Source organism: Oncorhynchus nerka, linkage group LG4, assembly GCF_034236695.1.
Source record: "Oncorhynchus nerka isolate Pitt River linkage group LG4, Oner_Uvic_2.0, whole genome shotgun sequence".
Classification (NCBI taxonomy): Eukaryota; Metazoa; Chordata; class Actinopteri; order Salmoniformes; family Salmonidae; genus Oncorhynchus; species Oncorhynchus nerka.
The window spans coordinates 35,207,509-35,228,774 of NC_088399.1; the positions used below are offsets into that span (position 1 = coordinate 35,207,509).

At 42.1% G+C, this 21,266-nt stretch overlaps 1 protein-coding gene across 1 annotated transcript in view; it reads right to left on the reverse strand.

Annotated features, from left to right (window-relative positions):
* Positions 1-21,266, reverse strand: part of LOC115123043 (astrotactin-2-like) — a 267,117-nt gene that overhangs the window by 178,133 nt on the left and 67,718 nt on the right. The window contains exons 8-9 of the mRNA XM_029652338.2: positions 4,342-4,508; positions 3,422-3,610 (exon numbers count right to left, since the gene is read on the reverse strand). Coding sequence (XP_029508198.2) covers positions 3,422-3,610; positions 4,342-4,508 — 356 coding nt within the window. The remainder of the gene's footprint in view (positions 1-3,421; positions 3,611-4,341; positions 4,509-21,266) is intronic.

Here is a 21,266-nt window from a genome sequence, read left to right on the forward strand (position 1 = left end):
ACAGGCCAGTGCTGACAAACATAGTTTGTCCCACAGTTGGGTAAACAAGCAAGTTCCTAGTCAACAAAGCATGCAGGAGTCATGAGGCAAATTGCATATAGCACAAGAAAAAATTATAACGACATGGGGCTAGCCATTGTAAGTTCAGAGTCACTCGCTCCAACAGTGCGTGTGTGCTGGAAGCGAGTGAAAGCTCGGGAGAGAGGGGGGAGTGTGGTGGGGATACCTGTACCAGACAGGGGGAGACAGGCCAGGGCAGCAGTGCAGCAGGCAACTGGAGTAGGTATCATACCCACTTGGGAGAAGCTTTTTGGGGGGGAGGCAGATTCCTTGTAGAAAATTCTAGCTAGCTAGCTAACGTAGCTAGCAAGTCTCTGTCCACCATTTTTTTCCCACGTGGAAAAGGAGGTCGTTGCTTGACAATCACTGGCTGATGCAATTTCATGACGGGCACAGCCCTAGTGCATTCAGAAGGTATTCACACCCCTTGACTTTTTCCACAGTTTGTTGTGCTACTAAGTGCGATTAAAATTGATTTAATTGTCCGTTTTTGTCAAAGATCTACACAAAATACTAATGTCAAAGTGGAAGAGAAATTTGAAGAAAAATGTACGACAAATAAGACACTAATATATTTTGATCATATATTTTTGAGTCAATACGTGTTAGAATCACCTTTTCCACACCTGGATTGTGCAACATTTGCCCATTATTCTTAAAACATTCTTCAAGCTCTGTCAAATTGGTTGTTGATAATTGCTAGACAACCATTTTCACATCTTGCCATAGATTTTCAAGCAGATTTAAGTTAAAACTGTAACTTGGCCACTCAGGAATGTTCACTGTCTTATTGGTAAGCAACTCCAGTGTAGATTTGTCCTTGTGTTTTCAGTTACTGTCCTGCTGAAAGACTAATTTATCTCTCAGTGTCTGCTGGAAAGCAGACTGAACCAGCTTTTCCTCTAGAATTTTGCCTGTGCTTTTGCCTGTGCTTAGCTCCATTCTGGAAATGTTTTATCCTGAAAAGAAAAACTCCCCAGTCCTTAACTATTACAAGCATACCCATAACACGATGCAGCCACCACTATGCTTGCAAATATGGAGAGTGCTACTCAGTAATGTGTTGTATTAGATTTGCCCCAAACTTAACACTTTGTAGTCAGGACAAAAGGTTAATTGCTTTGCCACATTTTTTACAGTGTTACTTTAGTGCCTTGTTGCAAACACGATGCACAGGCTTTCTTTTTTCACTCTGTCAATTAGATTAGCATTGTGGAGTAACATTGTGGAGTTGATCCATCCTCAGTGTTCTCCTATCACAACCTGCTCATTATGCTGCTCATTATGAGCAGCATAACATCTAGCGGGAAAATTCGACCCGACAGGGAAAATGAAAACCAATGAATATAGCGGTTCTCAGGCAGGCTAGAGGCACAATATTGTTACTGTTGCATCACACTGGATGACCACTAGTGACTTATTGCAGCTTTCTATATTGCAGTTTTAAAGATGGAACCAGTGCCACTGTCCGCCCCACGGCTGTTGTTATTGTTTTGGTTTTGTTGATGAAGCAGAGGTGGGGAGCTTCACACATCACAGGAGGTTGGTCGGGGTGGATGGTTGGGCGTATAGCAACATCAAACATCTAGCCACCCAAAGGTTGTGTGTTCAAATCTCACCACAGACGACTTCAGCATTTTAGCTAATTGCCAACTTTGCAACTACTTGTTAATTTTTAGCTACTTTGCAACTGCTAACCCTAACCTTCATACTTTAATTCTAACTCCTAACTTTAAACCTAACCTTTACCCCTAATCCCCAGTCTAGCCACCTAACTAATGTTAGCGTTAGCCACCTAGCTAACGTTAGCCACAAAAAATTGCAATTCATAACATATCATACTAAATGGAGACAGATTTACATTTACTATATTACGTCTACACCTGAGTCTAGGTTGCAGCATTAAGAATTACAGCTTTAAAGGGAAAAATGACATATCGATGGACATTTATTAAGACAAAACATATTTATCCAAGGGTTAATTGGGATGAAAAGAACAGTGTGTCAGAACTTTTCAACACCTGCATACTGATACATGCAACAAACAATAGCTTCTGGACATAATTATGGACTTTCACACCTCAGCTTGGCTTTGCTATTGTGACATTTGAATAATAACTTATTATATCATACAATAACAGCCATCCTAGTTTACCCTTTTGAGTTAGTTTGTTATGAAATGAATGAGTCCCCTTGATCACAGTCATTCAGAACAAAAAAGATCTGACATTTGTCAATGGTGACTCTGTCCTCTGCTTGGACAAATACAGTCATACACACAATATTTATAGAGTGGGAGAAAGCTGTTCAGACTGTGTGGGTTATCCTATGATCATAATTGGAAGAGATGAGAGAAGCCATATAATCCATAGAACAATTCAGTCAGATCGATGAGAGTCAAGAGAAGCAGATTGGGTTGACCTGATGGCAGAAACAAATCTTCTGGACTGCTTAGACTAGCATTATCATCCCTGTTATCATCCCTGTTATCATCACTGGACAGCGCTCATCAACAGTGCTTGATTGAAAGGCACTTTCTTGGCATGTAAGTGTGTGTATATGTGTGTGTGTGCCCGCACGTGTGTGTGCGAGCAACAGTGTGTGCATGTGCATCTGTATGCGTGCATGTTGGTGTGTGTGTGTGCCTCAGACAGGCAGACAGTCCCTGCCTCGTTGTCTTTGATTATGGCAGCGTCCCCCTGCAGCTAACATTTGTCTTTGCTATCTGCCAGACACTGGGGCTTTGAGAGGGCTGACAGTGCTGTCTGTCTCAACACTCCTCCTCTAATGGAGAAACTTCAGCGCTGTGCTGTGCTGTGTTAGACCTGCAAATAGGATTGTCCACCGTGTAGATATCTCACTCACCAGTACTGATAAAAGAAAACACTGCTTTTACTCATGTTGACACTTATCCTGAAATTCCTCTCTGGAATACATCCTGTGAATTCGAACCGCCAAGATCTCATTGGGATTCTTATTGTGTAGTGGGACTGATGAGAACGAATGTCGCAATGCTCCAACTTGGATGCATTGTTTTTGGTAGTTTATATGCTGACTTCAACCATACAAAAGAGGACAAAACTTACACAACGGGTCCATAGAGTCACTTAACCAACGAAAAAGTCTGGGCACCAGCCTGTTTCTGCTTTAGTCTAATTCGTTATCTCTGTCATGCCACCTTGTCTAAAAACCCAGTGGTGTAAAGTACAGGTCGAAATAGTCAAAGCAACATGCCACCAAGAGTCAGCCCAATACCACTACAGGTGCCACAACATTTTGGGGAAAGCTCCTGCCACCTAGCTGTATCCCAAAAGCGACAAGCCAAAGCCAGATGTCACAAAGTGATTGGGGGAGAACTTACCGGAAGGTCATCTGGAAGACCTGTCCCAGGTTGACTTGCTGGCTCTTGTTGTTGTAGCCGTGCAGCATCTCCCCAAACAGGGTGTCATTGAAACGAATGTCCTGCCTCTGGCACTTTGGCCCCTCACAGTTCTCTGTCTGGAGGAGACAGGAGCGACCGTCCCCCCCCAGCTTGTACTCCTGCACACACCTGGGTTGGGGAGGGGGGTTTATGTGTAACAAGCACATCATGCAGAGGCAGAGACATTAGTATTTTGGACTCTACTAACGCACACACACAATATCCTCATTTCCCAGTAGAGAACGTGTACCGAGCTCAAAGAACTAATAGATTGCAGAAGTATGTATTGTTAGCTGTCTAATATTTCAAATGAAAGTGTGTAAGCACATCAAACATTTAATCCCAGACTTGTCTGCGTTAAAGGAAAACTGTGGTTGGATTTGCACATTCAGCATTGTCTACTTCAGAAATGGCTGTGAACCACAAAGCACCCATTTAATGCTAATGAAACCAACATAGATACACTGGCAGACTCTGAAGTAGCCTACAGTAGAATTCCATATCAACGTTCTATACTGTAGAACATTCATAAACTGCCAATTAAGAGGTGAACATGAGAATCAATCTCACAGTTGACATGTATAAATGAGGATCACTCTCACAGTTGTTTCTAACAGTATTTTTTGGCCATCCATTTTGGTGAAAGGCTATAGCTGTCTTTATACCATCTAAGAGTTCAATAGCAGCTGATTTAGACAACCTATTGCAAAGAGCTGCTCTTATGCTCTATTTGTGTTATCAACAATGGCCTAATTCTCACCCACAGAACATATTGTTGGACCCAGGTTGCCCAGGAAAGAAGACATTTTAAAGGGGCTTCTTCCCTGATGCTGTATGTGTCCTGCCTCAGGCTGACTCACCCACAGAACATGAGGATGTTGCTGGAGCTGGGGTTGTCTAGTAGGGGCACCAGCTGTTGGAGACACAGCTGCTCACAGCCCCCATTGAAGCCGTCCGTGCAGTCCGTGCCCTTTGAGTAGTCATAGCAACCCGAGCCATCCTTCATCGGCCGCAGCCCGTCAGGACACTGGAGAGGCAAGAGAGATGCACAGGAGAGGGAGATAAACAGAGAGAGAGAGAGAGACAGAGAGAGAGGGAGACAGAGAGAGAGAGAGAAACAGAGAGAGAGACACACATAGAGGGAGAAACAGAGAGAGAGACAGAGAGAGAGAGAGAGAGAGAAACAGAGAGAGAGACAGAGAGAGAGAGAGAGAGGTCAACATACACTGTATAAATAAAAGTATGTGAACACCGCTTCAAATTAGTGGATTTGGCTATTTCAGCAACACCCTTTGCTGACTGGTGTATAAAATTGAGGACAGAGCCATGCAATCTCCATAGACAAACATTGGCAGTAGAATGGCCTTACTGAAGAGCTCAGTGACTTTCAACGTGGCACCGTCATAGGATGCCACCTTTCCAACAAGTCAGTTCATCACCTTTCTGCCCTGCTAAAGCTGCCCTGGTCAACTGTAAGTGCTGTTATTGTGAAGTGGAAATGTCTAGAAGCAACAACGGCTCAGTCGCAAAGTGGTAGTCAACACAAGCTCACAGAACGGGACCCCAAGTGCTGAAGCACGTAGCGTGTAAAAATTGTCTGCCCTCGTTTGCAATACTCACTTCAGAGTTCCAAACTGCCTCTGGAAGCAACGCCAGCACAATATCTGCTCATCGGTAGCTTCATGAAATGGGTTTCCATGGCTGAGCAGCCAGACACAAGCCTAAGATCCCCATGAGCAATGCCAAGCATCGGCTGGAATGGTGTAAAGCTCGCCGCCTCCGACGGACAAATCTGGGTTTGGCGGAAGCCAGATAAATGCTACCTGCCCCAATGAATAGTGCCAACTGTAAAGTTTGGTGGATGACTAATGTTCTGGCGCTGTTTTTCATGGTTCGGGCCCCTTAGTTCCAGTGAAGGGAAATCTTAACGCCTGCACAGAGCCATGACCTCAACCCCATCAAACACCTTTGGGATCAATTGGAATGCCGACTGCGAGCCAGGCCTAATCGCCCAACATCAGTGCCCGACCTCACTAATGCTCATGGCTGAATGGAAGCAAGTCCCTGCAGAAATGTTCCAAAATCTATTGGAAAGCCTTCCCAGAAGAGTGGGGGCTATTGTAGCAGCAGAGAAGGGACCAACTCCATATTAATGCCCATGATTTTGGAATGAGATGTTCGACGAGCAGGTGTCCACATACTTTTGGTCATGTAGTGTATCTATTCTGATCAGGACCCAGCAATTACTAGGAGACAGACAGCGAGATGGTCTGCTTTAATTAACAAAAATGAGGAAAGTGATGAAGAACTCCATCTCCCAGGGTTCCCCTCAAGAGTCAGTGGGGATTTGATGAAGTGTTGATTGGCTAATCAGGGAAAGCAATCAGAACAGAGCTCTCTAAATTAATTTCAACCACATGGATAAACTGCATGTCAATTATAGACTCTCACTTGGATAAGGAATATTGCGTACAGCACAAGTATGCAGCATAAGTGTATGCCGCATAAGTGCATACAGCACTTCAAAATACCATTCAAATCAGCAAACGGTAGTACTTAGATATAATCCCCCCAAATTGGCCTGATAAAAAGTGACTTATTTAAAATGACTTGAGGCCTATATGGTGTGTGTTTACTCCAGATTAGTGGAGTGATTTGAAAGCTCTGCTAGAGCAGAGTTTAGGGAGTTAGTGCTGTGATAACCTGACAGTGCTGCTATCACACAGCGGTACTACCAGACAGTCTCTGACATTTTAGTAATTAGATGACTGCACAATCCAACTGCTGACAAGCTTTCGGTAGTAGGTTTGTCCTAAATGTAGCAGTCATTTCCTGTATGTTTTAACCCACCGCCAATTGCACCTGTTTAGTGTAGGCCTACATTCATGGTGTGATTACACGACAAAAAGGGACAGAACAATAGGTTGTCTGCTATCTTATGTGATTTTGACACCATCCTTTTATGTAATCCAAAACCAAATCTGATGCGACACCCACTGTACACAATCACAAATTTAAAAAAACTTTTCAAATCTTAAAAAACACACTGAATATGCATGGACATTTGTATTAGTGCATGCAAACACCCCAAATACCTCTTATTTGATGAAAATCTAAACAACCCAGTAACATCTCTGCTCTGCGATTGTAGTGGCGGCTGTTATTGTTGTTGGGGCATATCTGGGGTTTATCTTATTTGGATGATGGGCAGCCATAATAACAGCAGAGTGATGTTGATGTCAAACATAATACCAGCTGACAGATCATTTGATCCTGATGGATGGCTAGATGTCTGGGAGGCCAGAGTGGAGTGTCACCCCTGGGAATTGTAGGATAGCATTCAGAGTGTGACATCACCCATTCACTGACATCTCATGGCTGCTAAGTGGCGGAAAGACTGAACATGTGAGGAGATACCATAGGCCTAGGCTATATGGACAGTTCTGATAAAAAGAGGCATTTTACATGTTGTATGGTTTTAGTATAGAGCAGTGTAGAGTTTAATATAGAGCCTTAAAATTACACGTATCTCATTGAAATTGGTCAATTTCAGGGAGTGAGATATTTTTAAACTACCTATTTCAGGAAGTGTGCTTAATCTTTCTCAAAGCCCCTTTTATGTCGAAAGCCTTGTGATGTTTGCTCACAGCTATCTGCAATAAGGCCATGCTAAAGAGACATTTAGTGTCGCAGTATAACTGTATTGCAGATAGAGTAGCTATGGTGTGTTCCTGTGATAAGAAGACTGTAGACTGATAAGATCGAAGTCTGATAAACACATCCTCAGGGTTTGTTGGAGAAGTGCACTGAATCCTGGTGTGCTAGGGCAATGAGTTCATACTGTATCAGGCTATGGCTAACATTAACCCTGTGACATCACACACACACACACACACACACACACACACACACACACACACACACACACACACACACACACACACACACACACACACACCACAGTCCAATGCAGCTAAACCAATCAATACTGTACTGCTCCCATGGGTGTCTGTCATCCACAGTATCATTCTGGATCTTGACTGTTAGAACTTGTCGTTATGGCGTCTATACAGTAATATATTGCTCATAACATCATGCAGGCTTCTTCATCTTCTTAATGGCACATGGGTCTGATCAGAATCTATCATTTCCATGCCACCAGGATCGTATTGCTCCTCACTAAGATCTAACAGCACCTCAACTTCACTACAGGTTCTATAGGGATACAATCAGACCTTATCTTATCAGAGTTCCGTCCATAACATTCCTATGGAGGATTACACGCACCAGTGCACTGCTGCTCAGATAATCGATACTGGGTCTCATCTGTGACTCCTGTGTACTGTATGGCGATGCAGAGTGGAGAGGGAGGGGGGTGGGGGGGCAAGAAATGAAGGACTCAGATGGTGTAGAAAGAGATGGAGGAGGAGAGGGAGTGTGAGGAGGAGGAGAAGTGTGGGAGGGGAGGATAGAAGAGGGTAGAGGGAGAGCTGACTCACTCACACTGGAGAGCCTTAGAAGTGCTGTTATACGAGCCTGTCAGGCTGCGATATTGATCAGCGTCAGCGTTGGAGTATGGGCAATAGACATGGTGTCGATGAGGCAGATTAAGAAAACAAATAAAATGAGGCAGTTTAAGAAAACAAATAAAACATGGCAAAACAATTGCCCAGTATTCCTAAACGGCAACAGTAAACGCTCAATGGCTGCTCCATAAATAACGGCACAGCGCTATATCCTGATCTATCATGAGCCCAAAGGGGATAAATATGGGAACTTAGAGAACACACACACACGCCTCCGAGGCCCAATACACCACATCACGTGACAGTAAGCCATTCATTTTTTTCTCATCACCTTTCAACACCCCAAGTTTTAATCAGGCTGTGTGCAATTTACTAAGATCTTTTTTCTTAATGACTGGGGCCTAGGATGACAGACACATTAAAATGCTTTATTTTTGAAGTTACATCTTAGCAACCGGCATACTGTATGAAGTAATAGTCAGGAAGGTGATAGCTGTCGTTGACCCCCATGTGTCACCGTATACCATATGGTGAGAAAGGAGCTTGGTGGAAACACCAGGGAATTAGCAATGATAGGGGAAATACAGGAGAAAACTAGTGGGTTGATAATGAATGGCGATGTACTGAACCAGGTAGAATATACTTTGAGAACAATACAGGACACACACTTCTTTATTGTAAGGGTACTAACAGGTTAAATCATATTGTCTGATGATAGACATCAAAATGTGTATTTATTTGACATCTTGATCTGATTTGGAGGTGAAAGAGATGTATGGAAATCCATAGGAGAGTGCCAAGAGTGCCAAAAACACAGAAGACAGACGATCCCCTCAGAGAGACGTGAAGTCTCTTCCAGCTGTTATGTTGTCTATTTTAATTTCTCCAATGCTTCATTTCATAGTGAAATGACACAGCTGTGTTTAGCTAAGGAACGATGTCAACCAAATGCAGTGATGACTACAGGGATTTAGACTGTACTGTCTTGTTTTGGTATATTTAATCTCTTGGTGTCGTCAGGTTTCTCAAAAACTGCTAAGCCTTTTCCTGGAATGAAATATTATTTGGATTTGTCTACAACTGTCCATGTGTAATGCCAGATGGTCAAGTAGCAATGCCACACACACACACACACACACACACACACACACACACACACACACACACACACACACACACACACACACACACGGGGCACGCACACAGAAAGACACGCGTGCACACACACACCCGCAGAACAGAGGACTATAGGACAAGAAGGGAGAAATTGTGGCTAGAGCTCAATTCAATAAAGGATGCTTTGTTATTCTCCCTCCATCTTCATCGAGTCCCAACAGATAGGAGATAATATCAGGGTTCTAAGTACAATAATGTTGCTCACGCATTCATTAAACTATTAGAGGGGAATGAAATTGAAACAGCAATCTTTCGCAGGATATCTAACCCAGCACTGCTCTGCCAGTTGGGAATAAAGTCACTGGATTTAATACTTTTTCTATCGCTTTAATGTGCAGTCGGGCTGTGACTGAGCCAAATTGAATTGCTTCTCTTTTTTTTTTTACCCTGACACGATATTATCAGTGAACACATAAAACACAGCCCAGCAGGGGATGAAAGATCTGCCTTGACTCCTTGATTATACTGTGATTATGATATCAAACAAAAGCACTGATTCAATTGTCATTCCTACTGCGTGACGACCCTTGATTAATCAATGTGTTTACATGCTATTGTGATGCATCCTTTTTTCATTTCAGGGATCAGGGAGGTTAACTGATGTGTGTGTCCTTCCTTTTTCAAAATACAGATATTCAGGATAAAAGAAAGTCCTGTGGTGATAATGCAGTATCTTATTTTTATTAAAAATAGTTTGAAAATGTGTGTTTTTGGAGGACTCCACTACTAAGCCAAGCAAAATAATACGCCTTTTGTTATGGCCGATGGAGTCATGACCACAATACAGCACAATGATCGACTCAGACAATACACTTCAACGTGAAAAACTTTAATCAAAGTCGGTCTAAAGCCTTATCCCTGCCCTTTGAGCCCAGGGAGATCCATGACCTGAGTTAATATTAAGGACATCACCCAGAATAAAAATATGTTTGCCTTGGAGCATGAATTTGGGTGGAATTCGATCAAGACTTGCAGGTTACCAAAAACTCTGGGTCAAAATACTAGTTATTTTTTGTTTCAAACACATTTTCTTGAATCAGGAGCAATGCTATTTTAAGACAGTGCGGGTTTGATTTAATTCCAGCCTCAGTGACATGAAGAGGACTTAATGTAAACACTCCATACAGACCGTCTCTGTGGTGTGCCATGTGTGTCCCCTAAATAGGGTTCCCCCTCGTACTATAAATGACAAGGCTCGATCCCCACGCTTAACCACCAGTGTGAGCGAAATGAGGTGTGAATTATGAAAAGGCATTTGCAGGAAATCACAACCCATTGAAATGTTGATTAATGAGCAGAGCTGTTCAGTGGGGCAGGAAAAGTTGTGATGTGCATCTTTCCAGAACGCAGGACCGTGGAGGAAAGCAGTGATAAGGGGGATAAAGAAAAAGGCAGAGCTCATGGGGAGGGGTAAGAGGCAATGTTTTCCCCCAGACGTCTCTTCAATATCATACTAAGTAGGGGCAACAGAACACCGTTTTTGCTTCTTGCTCAGAACAAATTATTTAATTATTGACCTTCAAAGTGTGCTCCACATTCTATTGGGGTGTTATATAATGGGCAAAGTGCTTAGCAATGCATAACTAGCGAACCAAGACTTATTATTCTATTATTTCTATTATATTATCTATTATTTCCCAAAAATCTTTTCAATTTGACAGCCTGAATAAAAGTATAAGATGGGTCTGAAATCAATGACGCATCATTGCCATACTGCATCCCAAACAACATTCCCAAAGATGTCCCAAAGGGAAAAGTGAACAGAGTGATGTGCTGATAAAATTATGCCATCTGCTCTTCTCTTGACTACACCCATTAAGAAGATGGACACTGTATCTGTAGCTACAATGAATGCAGCAGAACTAACTGAGCCTCTTAGCTTTCGGAGGAATAGTTCAGCTGTAACCGTCAAAGATTTACCAACACAACCACAGAGTTGACAGAGTCACGTGAACTTCTCCTGGTCTCCCCAGCAAGACTATTGAGCACATCAAGAGTGTGGAGGTGTGTGCACTTCAGCACAGATCAATGCGTGCTTCCTTGGGGCAAACCATGCCAATTTAAAGGTTAGCTTAGTCTTTGACTGTGTCAGGGTTGGCACTCTACCGACTCACACCCCCAGGCAGGCTAGTTCTCATGCCTGTCTGTCAGAAGGGGAAAAGTCTGCCTTAACTCAGGCTTAAACTGTGACAGAACAGCACTATATTTACGGAACATTATTCTATGGTGTGTTTATGTGCAACATCAGCTAAACATGTAGTTTAGCTGTTACAGCGATGGTTCCACATACTATTTGTATCTCTCAGATGATCTGTGCATTGAGTGAGCGAGGGGGGATTGGTGCAGGACTATTCAATTCACACATATACTTGCAGAACGGTTTTGTGTAGGCCTGCTGTAGAGAACAAGTTGAGTCCCTTGCTCGCTTTACAAGCATATGCTTCCAGTAATCTTCCTATATACAGCAATTCGAACGAGAACCCACATTTCCCTCGCTTACAGGAAACAAAGGCAAAGATAAAAACATGAGCTGTGACTTCAAAACATAGACTTCATGGGAAATATATTTCCATAATGCATTAAATAGGTCTTCTGAGTTTGAGACAGGGTAAGGAAATTAGTCACTTAATGGAATTCAAGCCCAAGCGTGGCAGGCAATACCATTGTATGTCTCACTCCTTTCTGGCATGGGGTGTTGTAAAGCAGACCTAAAAGAGTCAAAGAGAAAATACCACCACAACTCTGACCGCTGAGGCATGCTGTGCAAGGGAAGTTTTAATCGTTGGCACATATTTGCATTAATCATGTAGGCACAGGCAGGGAGCTTTCGCCACCAGCTTTAATTCAGAATACCAATTAATAGAATACCATTTCCATTTCCTGGAAGTACAAACGAGTGGCGGGGTAACTAACAGCCTCCTAGCTGGAGATTTATGATCCAAAGTCCAGACTCGGGATGGGAGGAAATTGAACAAGCTGGCCGTGATACTTTCTATCTTTCCTCCTTCCCTCTCTTTTAGGTTTTGACATCACAGGTTGAACACAGCTCTCCAGGCCTTTGATATAGTTGTATCTGCATTTCAATGAGCTGTGAGGGACAGCATTACTCACATCAATGCTGGCGTCTATCCTCTTTGCAAATCAACACCGGGCTAGGGAGTTTTTGGAAGTCAGTTTGAATGCTGATGGTGGAGGGAAGAGAGAGAGGGAGTAGAGTCTGTGGAAACTTTTAATAAGATTGCCCGCTGGTCCAAACATATGCCCCGGGGCTCCATGTGGGGTAGTTTGGGAAACACAATCTTATTAGTCCTGCTTCATTTATATTTCATTCACAGCGGACTCTGTCTTCACAGACAGACCAGGAAAAATAAACATTTCTTTTGGGTCGTTCCACCTCAAAAAGAACAAGAAAGAGGATTTTGACACCCACCATCTCAGATTATTCTGATTTTTTAAAAATTGTTAGAAACAGATGAGATTAGCATTCCTGCAACATTATTTTGTCGAAATATAATTTGATCTAAGAGAAATTAAGGTAACTTATTTCCCCCAAATTGGCCATTTTAGTATATAGGATTCACATAATATTCAATAAATACAGTACCTAACATCTGATTTGTACCGCTCTTTCTAAACATGAGTTAGTCCAAAGAAGTGGTCAACAGCCACCCACACCACCCCACTCCAAACCCACCACAACAACCAGTATATAGAATGAATTCTCTATGTCAGACAAGTAGTATGGATCTCTGGCTCTAAGTATTGTTTCTTCATCCTATGTAATGTATTCTCAGTGAATTTGGTGATGTTTTATTCCCCTGTTCAAATAAATGAAGTTGTTAAGGTTTGTGTTCCAGCTTACATCCTGATACTACCAGGTTTGGACCATCTGTCAGTCTGATGGACGAATCTGGGTTTAGTAGATGCAAGGAGAACGCTACCTGCCATAATGCATAGTGCCAACTGTAAAGTTTGGTGGAGGAGGAATAATGGTCTGGGGCTGTTTTTCATGGTTTGGGTTAAGACCCTTAGTTTGGGCTAGGCCCCTTTGTTCCAGTGAAGGGAAATCTTAAAGCTACAGCATACAATGACATTGTAGACAATTCTGTGCTTCTAACTTTGTGGCAACATTTTGGGGAAGACCCTTCCCTGTTTCAGCATGACAATGCCTCTGTGTACAAAGCGAGGTCCATACAGAAATGGTTTGTCGAGATCTGTGTGGAAGAACTTGACTGGCCTGCACAGAGCCCTGACGTTAAACCCATTGAATACTTTTGGGATGAATTGGAAAGCCATCTGCAAGCCAGGCCTAATCGCCCAACATCAGTGCCTGACCTCACTAATGCTCTTGTGGCTGAATGGAAGCAAGTTCTCGCAGCAATGTCACAACATCTAGCGGAAAGCCTTCCCAGAAGAGTGAAGGCTGTTATAGCAGCAAAGGAGCGGACCAAGTCCATGTTAATGACCCTGATTTTGAAATGAGATGTTTGACGAGTAATTTTCAAAAAGCACTTTTGATCATTTAGTGTAGGTACCATTGACATGCATTGGATTTGTGCCACAAATGCTACAAAGTTAACATTTGAAACAGTGACCAGGTAAACAAAACCAAAGCATGGGTTGCTCTCACACCTTGTCCATAAACTCCTTACAGAGTATGGAAACCAATATGCAATTTTGTCATTTGGGTGAACTATCCCTTTAATATTGAGGGGGTATTCTTAAAAAACGAGCAGGAACATCCCTATCTAGTGGTCAGAACCTGGTAATATGGATAAAGGATAGAACATAAACCTAACACATTTTATAAATGACACAGAAATGACAATTTTTCTGAACATGTAAAAAACAAAACTAAATTCACTGAGATTACATTACATAACATGAATAAACATTACTCCAAGCTGCAGCTCAATACTAAACTCAGCAAAAAAAGAAATGCCCCTTTGTCAGGACCCTGTCTTTCAAAGATAATTAGTAAAAATCCAAATAACTTCATTGTAAATGGTTTAAACATTGTTTCCCATGCTTGTTCAATTAACCATAAACAATTAATGACCATGCACCTGTGGAACGGTCATTAAGACACTAACAGCTTACAGGCGGTAGGCAATTAAGGTCACAGTTATGAAAACTTAGGACACTAAAGAGGCCTTTCTACTGACTCTGAAAAACACCAAAAGAAAGATTCCCAGGGTCCCTGCTCATCTGTGTGAATGTGCCTGGAGGCATGAGGACTGCAGATGTGGGCAGGGCAATAAATTGCAATGCTAGTAGTGTGAGATGCCTAAGACAGCGCTACAGGGAGACGGGATGGAGAGCTGATCGTCCTCGCAGTGACAGACCACTTGGAACAACACCTGCAAAGGGCCTCCCGGGTGGTGCAGTGGTTAAGGGTGCTGTACTGCAGCGCCAGCTGTGCCTCCAGAGACCCTGGGTTCGCGCTAACCAGCTGTGACCAGGAGGTCCGGAGGGCGACGCACAATTGGCCTAGTGTCGTCCGGGTTAGGGAGGGTTTGGCCGGTAGGGATATCCTTGTCTCATCACGCAGTGCACGCCAACCAAGGTTGCCAGGTGCACAGTTGGTGCGGCTTCCGGGTTGGATGCGCGCTGTGTTAAGAAGCAGTGCGGCTTGGTTGGGTTGTGTATCGGAGGAAGCATGACTTTCAACCTTCGTCTTTCCCGAGCCCGTACGGGAGTTGTAGCGATGAGACAAGATAGTAGCTACTAAATCAATTGGACACCACGAAATTGGGGATTAAATAAAAAAAATAAAAAATAAACAACCTGCGGGACAGGTACAGGATGGCAACAACAACTTCCCAAGTTACACCAGGAACGCTCCATCAGTGCAGACTGTCTGCAATAGGTTGAGAGAGGCTGGACTGAGGGCTTGTAGGCCTGTTGTTAGGCAGGTCCTCACCAGACATCACCAGCAACAACGTCGCCTATGGGCACAAACCCACCGTCGCTGGCCAAGACAGGACTGGCAGAAAGTGCTCTTCGCTGACGATTCTCGGTTTTGTCTCACCATCGTCGAAGGAATGAGCGTTACACCAAGGCCTGTACTCTGGAGCGGAATCGATTTGGAGATGGAGGGTCCGTCATGGTCTGGGGGGCGGTGTGTCACAGCATCATCGGACTGAGCTTGTTGTCATTGTAGGCAATCTCAACGCTGTGCGTTATAGGGAAGACATCCTCCTCCTCATGTGGTACCCTTCCTGCAGGCTCATCCTGACATGACCCTCCAGCATGACAATGCCACCAGCCATACTGCTCGTTCTGTGCGTGATTTCTTGCAAGACAGGAATGTCAGTGGTCTGCCATGGCCAGTGAAGATCCCGTATCTCAATCCCATTGAGCACCTCTGGGATCTGTTGGATTGGAGGGTGAGGGCTACGGCCATTCTCCACAGAAATGTCATGGAACTTGCAGGTGCCTTGGTGGAAGAGTGGGGTAACATCTCACAGCAAGAACTGGCAGATACTGATTGTTACTTTCGATTTTGACCCCCTCTTTGTTCAGGGACACATTATTCCATTTCTGTTAGTGACATATCTGTGGAACTTGTTCAGTTTATGTCTCAGTTGTTGAATCTTGTTATGTTCATACAAATATTTACACAAGTTAAATTTGCTGAAAATAAACGCAGTTGACAGTGAGAGTACCTTCCTTTTTTTGCACAGTTTACTTGTCAGACAGAGAACTGATACTGATACTTTTGGGGTGGATTTTGCGGGGGTTTGGTACAAATCTGATTTTAGGTTCTATATTTATTGGACATTATATAAATACACTTCTTTTTTTTAAGACCAAATTGGGTGCAGTCAATTAGCTTAATTTCTCAGAGATCTAATTATATTTAGACAAAACAATGTTAAAGGAATGCTAATATTTTATGTTTCTAACTGCAGAAACAATTTCAGAACAATCTGAGTGTCACGTTCATCGTAATGATGAGACCAAGGCGCAGCGTGAGTAGAGTTCCACATCATTTTAATAAACCGACCGACCGACCAACCAACCAACCAACCAACCAACCAACCAACCAACCAACCAACCAAAACGTGCAGCTAATGTTGTGCACTCAGGCAACTAAATGCAGACAAGATCCCACAAATACCAATGGGGAAATGGCTACCTAAATATGACCCCCAATCAGAGACAATGATAAACAGCTGTCTCTGATTGGGAACCATATCAAGCCAACATAGACATACAAAAACCCTAGATGACCCACCCTAGTCACTATCACGCCCCAACCAACACAGAGAAAAAACAGCTTGGGCGTGACACTGAGATGGTGGGTGTCATGGCTTGCTGAAATGACATGGGATGACCCATTTTTGTCATTTGAATCCTCATCCCTCTATGCAATCAGAGTAGATACCTGCCATGGCAGCATCCTACTGGGGTATGGAGCATGATGATTATATGATGAAAATGTATTATTTATCAAATGCATACATAGTCATTCACACACACACATATACACACATGCCTGCCAATATGAAAGCACTCATACAAGTGCGCACACGCATACACACACAGACACACACAGACACACACACACTCACTCACACACACACACACACAAACAGATGCACGTTTATTGCATAATAAGGCCCAATCTGGATCGGAAAAAAATACACGTAAATCGAAAAAGCCTTGACAGAGGCAAATTAAAAACATATAATTATTGCTGGGAACACGTGTATTGTATAACTATTCTATTAATTGTTCTATCTAGTGATTGCGTTTGATCACTGGTACCTTGTGTTGGTGCCAACGAAAAGCAGCAACCAAATAGCAGCAACCAAATAGCAGCAACCAAATAGCGGCAACCAAATAGCAGCAACCAAATAGCAGCAACCAAATAGCAGCAACCAAATAGCAGCCTACTTCCTAGAGAGTAGGAGGATAATTAGCTTCAGGCGTGAGCAGCAGCTGAAACGGCCACCGTAACCTTTCAACAAATTGAGTTGTTATTTTTTAATCATCAAAATGACTGCCACCTTTTCAGAGCCTTAAAGGGCATGCTTAGAATCGATTTACAATTGAAGCTCAAACGGTTAGTTATCTTTTAAGGAGACCAATCAGCTTTGTTGGGGATAACAATCGTTAAATTATGTTTAAGATCTGTTGGTAATAAACAAGGATTTATTTGATTCATAATCTAAGACAGACAAGACCTTTAATTCCTATTAAGACACAACATGAATCTCTATCAAACTCATTGCTGTCCAAACGAAGACAGGAACATATTGAGTAGGACCAAGATGGCTCTGTTATAGAGCAGTTTAATATCTATCCATATATCAGGATGAGGCACAATACAGGAGGCAATGTTCAAGATTATGTGTGAATCGTTAAAGTTATCACTCACTTTGGAGGAATAAACTGCAGTTCTCAAAAACCACCCCTACAAACAGGAATAAAGAAAGGCAAACAGTTTGAAAACAACATGCTACCTTTTCATGTATAACAATAGCAACCAAGTTGACTCTAACTGATGCTTTAAAAAGTGCACATGGCCATGGGCAGAGAGGCATTGGGATCACATAGCCAACTTGCCTGAATATGGACTGAATAATTTAATTAACAAGCTAGCAACAAATTAGCGAGGTGGAACAGCGGCCATTCAGCAACGTTCCAAATGAGATCTGAATTATGCAAGGAAATTAATTAGAATTTCACATATGGGAACCAGATTCATCCTTATCAACCCAAAGCTAGAACTAGTTTATTGCACCTCAGTCGATAGTCTGTTAATTAATACGCTTTTAGTCTATCGCTTGTTCTCTTTTATTTCATAATATATTTCAGATGTGCTGCAGGAATATTTGATAATTATCCTTGGAGTGCAGGGAAATATACACCAGACAAGATTAGCTTTTGCCATTACTCTGATACAGTACATGTTAATTCCTTGAAATGAAGGCATATTGGATTCAATTGGCATGGCGACAGTTTCCCTCATGTCTGCAGTTTGCTTTTGTGTGATAAGAATATAGGCTACACTAAATACACAACTCAAAAAAGTCACACTTCTGACAGTGAACTGAAACCATGAAAACAAAAACATTGGGTTGTGTCATCACACTAAAAGTGCAATGCAATCAAACATGCTGGTTTTTGGACATTTGAGCTATTTCCTCTTTCTGAAGAGTCAGGTTGACACCAGTGTGTTGTGTCATACACAAGGTTGTCGATAAACCATGTGGATCTTAATGGCAGTCAGTAATCGTATCAAAACAGAACCAGTGATATGTCAAGACAGTGCGTTGAGGAAATGAAAGCATGTCAATAAATAAAGAGCAAAGAACATTGAAACCTGTGAGGCCTCGTTACATGACAGTGCTAATGGTGCATAGCTGCTGTGGGTTTAGTAAACTGAAATACCGTAACCACTGGAGAAATACTTAAGGAAACGGTCCCGTGTGGCTCAGATGGTGAGCAGGGATGTGCATTTGATTCCCACAGGGGATCAGTATGGAAAAAAGTAGGGAAATGTATCCACTCACTCGCTCTGGATAAGAGTGTCTGCTAAAAAAAATGTACAAATGTAGAAAATCACAATCATTTGTCGTCAGACAATATTATGTATACTGAGCGCCATTGAAAAACAACTTGATGTATTGTAGACAAAGCACTCAAAGGCTATTGAAGGAACCAAAGCCGGACAGACAGAAATAGGGAGTTGCACATTGGTAAGTGATTTTTAAGCAAAAGACTGATAACTGTTTGCTTGGCATGAATGTTAATTGCAAATATAAAGAGACCAGGGAAAGATCATAATACTGTAACAGGCATTGTTATAATTCTCTTTTAGACACAAAAGTGGCCTGTTGCAGGGTATTTGAATCATCGACAGTAGAAGTAGCAGAAATGTAAGACAAGTTAGACAATGGCATAGAGTTCTAGCGTGGTTCATTGCGTTAAATGAAACAGGCTCATCTGATCGCAACGTCCTCTTCTCCTGCCCTTCCACCACTTCCCCTGTTATGGTTATTATTTTGTGTGTCTTCCAAAGCCACCTACTATAGCATTTCCTACCCTGAACCCTTCAAATTGGCCAGTTTAAGAGGTTTATATATCTGCTTCTCATCCACTCTCTCAGTAATAACATCTTAGACAGAGAGGTGGAGTGCACACTTAAAAGGATTCGTTTTCACAAAAAGAGGCAAAATATGATTGCTTTAGCAGAGTACTCATCTCTTTGTAGCAATTTCCTAAGTAATTTGGAGATGACAAGGACTCCCAATGATGTCTTAAAATGTTGTGTTATGGGTTGTTAAAAGTACCTATAAATACACTAACAACATAGTCAATAAATGCCTACTGTATTTAAACACTAATTACATAGCTTGATTGAGCACCCATATTGCATCTCACTTTGCTAAGTCGCCCACAAAATGTGCTTCCTTCGTTGTCAATCAAAACTATTTTCCTTTACTTTTTTTCTCCCCTCTGATGGTAATGTCATACCTCTTAATCAATGCTAAATTGGTCATGATATTGATGAAAACCATATGGCACAAGACAAATTATGTCAAAAAATAATACCTCCTTCTGTTCTCTCTGATGTGCTAGCTGACATTTGTCTCTGTCTTGCGTCTTTCCTCTTTGGAAAAAGTGCTATAGTTTCAGTCCATAAAAGATGGAAAAAATATCCATGAAAGCCATAATTCAATGTTAACCTTAAGGTAAGAAACAACACATGAAATGAAAAGCTAGCCTAGCTTCTGAAGGGATCATCACACATTGAGAGCAATGTCTTTCTGAGTAGAGTTGACACGTAGCTCACGTCTCACTCTGAATGTTTGAATGGAAAGCGGTAAACGGGGGGAGAGAGTGACTGCATTGAAAAGATGATAGAAGAAACATAACACGTGGGAGGCAGTATATGTTTCAGAAAAGAACACGTAGCCAAGAGATACAGCACCATCATAACTCAATTGATGTACCTATACATGGTGCACATTCCGTTCCACAACAATAAACATGAAGTATTTCAGCCATATGGTTAAAATGTCAAGGTAACTGCCAAAATAATGGTACAACTTGAGTAAATGAGGGATACAAAGTATATTGAAATGAGATGCTTCCACACAGGTGTGGTTCCTGAGTTAATTAAGCAATTAAAAGTACATTATGCTTATAAAAATGCTGGGTAGGACATTATTTTGCCTACCATGGCTATGCCCCCATAGGATGACAATGCCCCCATATGGCACGAGTGGTGGTTTGCTGCTTTGATGCGCATGAAAAATATATAAGCCATATGCCATGACCATCTCAGTTAACCAGATCACAACCCAATTGAACACTTAGGAGCCACTCCAGAATCTCCCATGAGACAGCATTTTCCACTACCATCAGCAAAACCAAATTATTGAATTTCTTGTGGGAAAAAGTTCCAGACACTTGTAGAATCTATGCCAAGGTGCATTGAAACTGTTCTGGCTCGTGGTGGACCAACACCCTATTAAGACAATGTATGTCGGTGTTTCCTTTATTTTGGCAGTTACCTTGTATATCCAGAGATTTATGTAAAAAAAAAAAACTGACTTTCAATGAATAACACTACTTAGTGGACGCTAGTGCCAACTAATATTTTTCACAGTTATTTTTCATTGTTAAAGCAGATAACTCTTGCCCTATTTGTTACTACATATTTATGAACTTCAGGTTTCAGCCACAGGAGCTTAGGTCATGGGCTTTTATCTAATGCACTCGTGAAAAATCTCACCTTTGATGATAAAAAAAACAAAGTGCAAGCACTACATCACCCTTTATAAGTCCTGGTGACTAAAGATGCCTTTTTCTCAAGCATGGCATATTTTTATGATACAGTATATGGTTCCGAGAACATCCCAGATTGTCATGGTAACTATGTCTGGAGTAAGAGCTGAGTTGTATGCAGTGACTCTACCTATCCCTCTAAAGGGATAAATGTTTGAAACATTATGGAAATGCAATGATTTGGATACAACCCCGCGTATCTATTACCTGAAATAAAGCTGTGCTCAAATGCTCTACATGAGTGTTGTACCCTCATGGGCAAGACGAAATATTAAGTG